At 42.4% G+C, this 7,598-nt stretch overlaps 1 protein-coding gene across 1 annotated transcript in view; it reads left to right on the top strand.

The window, feature by feature from the left end:
- The first annotated feature begins 571 nt into the window (after positions 1-571).
- Positions 572-7,598, top strand: part of HLF (HLF transcription factor, PAR bZIP family member) — a 29,100-nt gene continuing 22,073 nt past the window's right edge. Inside the window, exon 1 of the mRNA XM_019621777.2 lies at positions 572-921. Coding sequence (XP_019477322.1) covers positions 726-921 — 196 coding nt within the window. The 5' untranslated portion in view covers positions 572-725. The remainder of the gene's footprint in view (positions 922-7,598) is intronic.

Below are 7,598 nucleotides of genomic sequence, written 5' to 3'. Positions count from 1 at the left end.
TTCGTTGTAGGGACGAGTAGAAAACATCGCTTGAACTTTTTTTTTTGCTTTGATTCTACCCTTGAATGTAAACGTAAGGCCAGTCAGACTTTGCTGCTCTGAGGTAGAAACTTTAAAGCGTTAATAGCGTTATTTCTTCAAATGATATATTTTGTAATTTGCTGCTGAGTATGAGGCCATCTTAAAGCAAGCAAACCAGTTATTAAATTCGAGGACTACAAGAGGGGGACCTTAATTTTTTAAGTGTGACCTTATAACAAACCCTTGGGGTTTAGGTCAAGACCGTTCCTTTCCAGCAGGATACAGCAGTATCTCCCAGCTTGCTGTTACTCACGTGCTGGCTTCAAATCCAATCGTTCAATGGGATCCTTAACTAAAAGGAGCAGAAAAAAACAAGTGTGGCTGCATCCAGTGAAGGTGCTTGGTTGTCACAACCCTTCCATGCTGCACTTAACAGAGTGAATCAAGGGAACTGATTTTATAAAGCTAATACTCATTTCCCCTGCAACCTCGGCTGTAAGAAATGAGGAGTGGTAATATTTTAATTACTCAGCTCTTACATCTTTGTTATCTATTTTGTTTAAGCATTCGGTAAAGAAAAAGACAAAGAGAAGAAGTTAGAGGATGACAGCACCAGTACCACAGTTCCTCAGTCTGCTTTCTTGGGCCCGACATTATGGGACAAGACGCTGCCATACGATGGAGACACTTTCCAGTTGGAATACATGGACCTGGAAGAGTTCCTCTCAGAAAATGGCATTCCACCCAGCCCAAACCAGCATGAGCATAGCCCACACCAGCCAGGTCTGCAGCAAGCTACCTCAGCATCCCCTTCTGTCATGGACCTCAGCAGCAGGGCTTCTACTTCAGTCCACCCAGGCATGGTGTCGCAGAACTGCATGCAGAGCCCGGTCAGACCAGGTAAATCAGCCCTCAGAGCTTCCTCTGGATTGTGGCGTGAGCCTCCCTCCCCGCTGTACATCACTGCTTCTCACTGTATGCTTGACAGGCAGTTTAGAGAGGGCTGATGTGATTTGTGGCATTTGTACTCAGAAAAGGAAAGTAGCTCTAGGTATTGTTAAGCTGCTCCGTAGGGATTTTTGCTTAACTTATGTCAGGAAGCTGCAAGAATTCTGAGAGAACTTTCCAGTTGTCTTTTCTTCTTTGGTAGCCTACTAATAGCAGATGAAAAACACACAAACAAAACAGTAATGTGTGTATGCTATGATGTGAAATGAACAGGGAGGACCATTAAAGTGAGTGTTATTTTTTTTTTTTACCCAATTTGAGTTGTAGCCTTGGTAATTATTTTTTAAGATAATCCTTAGACCATGCTTCCAGTTTGAAACTTGGGCTGTGATCTTATTCCCTATTGAGCATAGTAAAATTTGCCACAGCAGGAGGAACAAACTAAATCTTGTAACTGCATTGTAACCTTTTTAAAGTAGCATACACTGAGTACAGCTCTGTCCAGAGTTAACATGTTACACCTGTGGTTACTTTTAATTGGAGGCAAAAAAAAGAAAAAAAATTGAGACAGAGCCAATTTCTGATCCTAACAAGTTTCAAACCTGCTTGGTGTCAGTGGAACTCTTCTATTTGTTCATTAATGCTTCAAACAGTCCCTTTAGAGACACCAGTGCACATCTAGAGTAACTGCTCTGCCTTGATACCAGCAAGGCTGAGATCATGGCCTGCAGAACAGTGTCAACTTTAAAGTTCGGAAAACATGGAGCTTTGCTTTTCCCCCACCCGTCACCCCCCCCCCCCCCAAAAAAAAAAAGAAGCCCAAGAGTGACTTATTGTGCCCTTCTGCTCTCACAAGACTTGCAGGAGCAAAGAGTGCTCTTGGGAGCAGGAAACCGCTCCTCTCCACTCCGCTTGATCGCTTGCCACTCTCAGCGTGCGAAGTCATTGTCAGAGTCATCTGATAAGGAGGCAAAATAAATAAATAGAAGGACAAAAGTTGTAAGAAAGGATGAAGTAGAAAAGTCTTAAAAGTCTACAACATACCTTTCTCATTAAAAAAAAGTAGAGCACCCCCAGAGCACCCGAAACCTGCCAGCAGAGCCTTTGGCCCTAAGTTGTGTATGTGTGTTGGGTCATGGATTTTGTTTACTCGCTGTATGTGGATTTTACTTCGTTTCTGTATTTCAGTTTCAAGGCATTTCTTAGTTAACCAGTAACTCGTGAGCCCTTCCAATGTTAAAATATATCTGCAGTTGGCAGGAGTGGAATATAAAACAAAATCTTACTTCTCCCAAGCGAGTTCTTAAAAATAGTGCGGGTATGCTACCCCATTTTCTGTCACTTGTGCATTAAAAGCAGACAATCTGTCCTCATTCTTCTCAGGGGAGCCTAGTTATGGGCCAGGCTTTTAATGATCACCTGTCAGAATTTATTTGTGATCAGCTGCCTGCACGGCTTATTTTCATCTCATTGATTTTCGGATTTTTCCCTGAGCTGTTTGCAGCTTGGGGTTACTAACTTCTCTCACTAGAAACTGTGTGCTCGTTTATTGTTGTAAAAGGAGTCAGGTCTCTTGGGGCAGGAGAAAGCTTCTGAACTTGAAGGTATTTTTTTCCCCATGCCGTATTGTCTTAAGAGAAATACAGGTTTTTTTTAATTAAAGTTGAGTGTTTTTTTTTTAAGGGTAAGCTCATTCATTTTCTTAGCAATACATTGTTTTCCCCAACTACAGATAGGTACTGTGACAACCGTAGTGTTGTTAGTTGTCCAGTTGTTGGAATATTTTTGTGTTGTCATGGAAAATGTCCAATAAATAATCCACTTTAAGGTAAGATAGTATTTATCTAAAAAAAAAAAACAGTAAAATAAAAGTGTCCATTTAAGGTTGTCATGAGAGGGCCAGGGTAAATATGCTGCTTTGAAATATGAAAGTTTGTCTGAGGGTAAATGTTAAAATCATTGCACTGGAACTTCTTGGTTAAAGAAAGTCCTATAGGACTTTTAGAAACAATTTTTATAAACTTACATGAATCAAAGTTGTTTTTTAATTGATGTGAACTGCTGCTTCCCTGTGCATAGCTGTTTTAATTTGTACTACTGGAAAGAAAGCAACAACAGAGTCTAAAATACAGTTTCAATAAAATTAATTTCTCATGATCTTACTTGCTATCACCTAAAAAAATTCAGTTTTCTTCCCTTTTTAAGCAATTTTGTACTTTGGATTTTGTTTTAATTAATATTATAATATAAGCCTGTGCGAGCTGGGGCTGAAGGGAGGATCAAATGCTGTGCTTCTCACATCCCTGCTTTACATGACATCGGGGCAGTTAGCATCAGCATATCACATGCAGCTGGCCACAAATCTTACTGTGCATGTAGTGTGTATGTGGAAGGCTGTGTTCGGGAGTCTGGAACATCAGATGTGCTTTCCATGTCTGTATGGTGTATCTCAGACATAGAGGGGTCTGCAGAAAACTGGCTTAAGATTTAATTTTGTGTGTGTGTGTTGAAATACACGGCTTATCCGAGTGGCATCACTGGCTTCTGCAGATATGCATTGTATACTGTCTCTGAAAGAGATCTGGGAATTTGCCCTGGCTTTCAGTGAGAAGTGTGCTTGGGCCCACCAGAGCTGGACTGACTGTGTCTGTAAACGTGACATTACAGAATCCTCAGGGAGAGAGGAAAACAAGCAAACAAACTAAAATGGAACAACAACAAATTCCTTATAAATAGAACAGACTTTTTATTTCCAACTTGGGTTGTCTGATTGTTAGAGAAATGTTCTGTCTCACCACTTTATCTTTTTTTTTTTTTCCTGACTTATAGTAAAGGTTAAAGTAAACACCTATGTTGCCATCAAGTCCTGTCTTGGGAATCTCCACGTAGGAAAAATTGGTTTGCTTTTGAATAGGAGGGATGCAGGATAGTGTTTTTTTGTAGGACTGGAATCAAATGCATCTCTTGTTCACAGTATCTTTTATTAATAAACAGTATTTTGATTTATTTTAGTATTACAAGCCATTATCCATTAAAACATAGTATTTTCTTTCTGTATTGGATGCTGATTAGTTGGTAGAAAACTAAGCTCCTTCAGAAAAAGAGTTCTTGATAAAGATAGCTTTATTAAGTGTACCTCCATTTAACTGTGCAGTCCTTTAAGGAAACTGGGAATGCTCAGCTGTTTGTACATAAAAGGAGGATCAGATTTTGCAGTTAATTGGTCAGTGGTTGCTTTTATCTGCCTGTTCTCTCTGTGTTGCCTTTACTTGGCTGAACTGGGGAGCGATATGAAGGGTTTGGGTTTGGAAACATTAGGTAAGTCTGGAGGACTGCTCTACTTAGAAAATACTTTGAGATTTAGATGTCAAGTTTGTTTGCCACCAAGGCTTTGGATATGGGGCTGTGTCACAGAAGGTACAAGCACGCTGTCATCCCATGTGTTATTACAGCCCAGCTCCCTGTGGCAGACAGAGCCTTGGAAAGCTTACAAAGCCCTCCCTGTCTCTGCATTTCCGTGAGGTGGTTTTCGCTCTGTGATGCTTGGATTGCTGGGTGCCCTGGTCCTACTTGAGCAGGATACTCTGAAGATAAAGGGGAGGAAAAAATAGAAAAACAAGCTCTGTAATCTGTTGCAGATATATAATGTCATCTGTAAATTGTTGCTTTCAGTAACAAAATAAGTGGAGAGTCAGGAGTGCACCGATCAGAAAACTGAAAACCGTTTCTATCTGAATTGTGCTCTTCCAACTCCCCTCCTGCAAGATTTTTATTCAATGCCATATTGTATGTGCTCAGTGAGGAGATGTCATCTAAAGCATGTTATCCATTACTTTGTGCTCGTTGCATAGATACAGAGTTGTAATGATTGACAGTGGGCAGGATTGGGTGGGTTTTTGGTGTTCTCTTCACTCCCCTCTGAGCTGGGTGTACCCTCTGAGCTGGGGATGGCTGCCTCTGCTGCATCCAGCCTCCAGCTGCACGCTGGGAATGCCTTGGTGAGGGGGCAGCCCATAGAAGGGTGTGTGTGCAACACTCCCTGCATTGTAGTCCTCCTTCCCATGTGTTTCTTAACGTGACCTCCCCTTCTAGCCGGCCTCTGCAGTGCGGAGGGCAGTGCTTCCAGCAGACGGCTCGGATGAGGAATCCTCTCCGAAGCTTTAATCTTTGTTTACAAGCAGTCGATAGGTGTTGCGTGAGCCATAACCTGAGCCCCCCTTTTTCAGAAGCAAGGGATTCCACCTCCAGCACCAAGAAGGGCTGGGAATTTCCTGACCCTTGCCGTCCCACGTGATAACATGGGAATGACCAGCCAGGCAGGCTGGTACCAGAGCTGCTCTTCACATTGCCTCTCACGTGAGGCTCTGAATGGCTGCTGCCTGCGTGACCATGTGCTCAGGCACGTGGCAGTCCCCTGTGCAGCCTGTTCAGCACGGCTTTTGTTGGAGCAGCAGGCATGTGTGCGTGGCTGTGTGCTCCTGCCGCTACCGAAACCGCAGCCGAGTGGAAAAGCGCTGCTCTGGACTGCAGCAGCAAGGAGGGTGCAGCGTGCAGGAGAGCCTCACAAAACTGCTTTCTGGATCAAAGGAAGATGCAAAATATATTCTGGCAAATATTAAAAATAGCCTGTCATATGATAACAGGGAAAAAAGTGCTGAACGAACAGGCCTTGTTAATGCTAGAAGCAAGAACACCGAGTCTCTGTCAGAAGATCTAATTTTAATATTTGCTGCCAAAATTTGATTATTGGTTAAATAATTGCTCAGCTACGTGAAAGAACTTGAAGTTTCTTAGGAGTTCAAACAGCAAACAGCAAGAAAGACCTCGGGTTTTGTACTGCTCTTTTAGAAAATACCTGGCCTGCTCTAAGTTCTTGTATGGATCAGCACTTTCCACACCAACAGAGCCACTTACGTGAGTCAGGGCTAACTCAGATTAGGAAGAGGATACACAGAGGGGCCAGCGGGTGCTTTTTCCCCTGAGAAAGATATTTGAAGGATGCCTGAGAGTCAAACTTATTGCAGTACTGTTGTCTTTCTTGTAGGCCTGCTTCCCATCCCAGAAAGGTTGCCTAGTGCAGAGAGTTGGTTTTGAGGAAGTGAGCACACCCTGTAGTCTTTCACAGAACAGTATCTTGTAGTTAAAAGAGACAAGACGTCATCAGGAGATGTATATGAAGAAGACATTGATATTATCTGATTAGATGAAGCTACTGGGAAACATTAAATTGCTGTAATCTCTCCATGCTTATGTGACAGATTGGCAACGGTGGGAGCTAGCCCTGACCAGATTCTGCCAATTAATCTCAGTGATGAGTGCTTTACTCCTCATACTTAGTGATTTGTTGACTGCCCTCCCTCATCAGCTCCTAGGTGGAGCAGCAGAATGTCACCATCCATTCTCCTGTCGTTTATCTTTGTGGATTTTTTTCCTCCGGGAGGAGGGGGTAGCTGGTTTCAGTGTACCCGTGGAGTTTTCTCAGACTGAAAGGACATATTTGTCATCAGTAAAGAGTACTTTAGAGTGTTATGAAATCAGAAGCTTGGTTAGCACTTTGCTTCACATGCTAACGTACTTGTTAGCTTGCTTTCTTGAAGGCTTACTTTCATAAAATATTGCAATACTTTGTCTGAATTCCTCAAAAGATGTTGAGAGTCAGGGAAGTGTATTTCAACTAAGTTATGTTAAGGAAGAAGCTGTGGTTTGATCTACTCCATGTGAAGTAGATGGTGGGGGGGAAAATAAACATTTACTTAAACCTCAAATCCTACAGTAATTAGTGGACCAAGCTATACGTGAGGATTAAGTACGGAAAACAAACGTTGGAATGCACATCAGTGGCAAAATGAATACATGATAAACAGATTCTGCAGCTTTTATGGCTTTCTTTTTTTTTTCTTTTTTTTTTTTTCATGAGCTGGCAGTGTTGAAGAAGCCAGCAAATAGCATTGAAGAAGCTTTCTGTTGGAAAGCTGAACTTGGTCCTGGGAGCTGCAGACGTAATGTGGGTGCTGCAGTGTTTCACTGTGGTTTTTTCCTGCTTGGGCTGGAGCCGTGCAGCTGAGGTGCCATCCATCACGTTTGATATGAATACGAGTTTCTGTTCAACTTCTCACATTTTCTGACTTACGTGAAGGTGTTGTATGGCTACACTTCTACGTTCTGTTCTCTGGTTGAATTGAATCTTGCCAGGGCTGAAGTTGGCCTAGGCTTTCACTTCCTTAGCTTCTGTGATGTGGCATCCTTTGGTTTAAGGGTTCTATGTTTGACTTTGAGAGAAGCAGCTTTTGCTCTTCATCTTATTGCTAGCATTCTCTTGTTCATATTATTTGCTGTTTAATTAAAACAGACACAGAGAATTCTGACACACATGCTTGTGTTCTGGTGCGTGGACCCATGCAGGGAGGAAGAAAAAAAATCCGGATTGCATTTGGATCCTAGAAACTCAGGTACTCGTTAACTGAAGCACAAATCTGGGTTATCACTGCACAGGTACCTATAGATCAGTGCATTAGCAGGCAGGTACTACAAGCAGATGGCAGAGAGACCTACAGCTGTAGCTCATCTGCAGTGAAGCGTTAGCTATTCAGGTGTATAAGCAGAAAGGCAAAAGTGCACTTTTTGGCAGA

This window comes from Meleagris gallopavo, chromosome 20 (assembly GCF_000146605.3).
Source record: "Meleagris gallopavo isolate NT-WF06-2002-E0010 breed Aviagen turkey brand Nicholas breeding stock chromosome 20, Turkey_5.1, whole genome shotgun sequence".
Classification (NCBI taxonomy): Eukaryota; Metazoa; Chordata; class Aves; order Galliformes; family Phasianidae; genus Meleagris; species Meleagris gallopavo.
The sequence above is the reverse complement of the archived record's forward strand: the minus strand, read 5'-3'. Positions and strand labels throughout refer to the sequence as shown.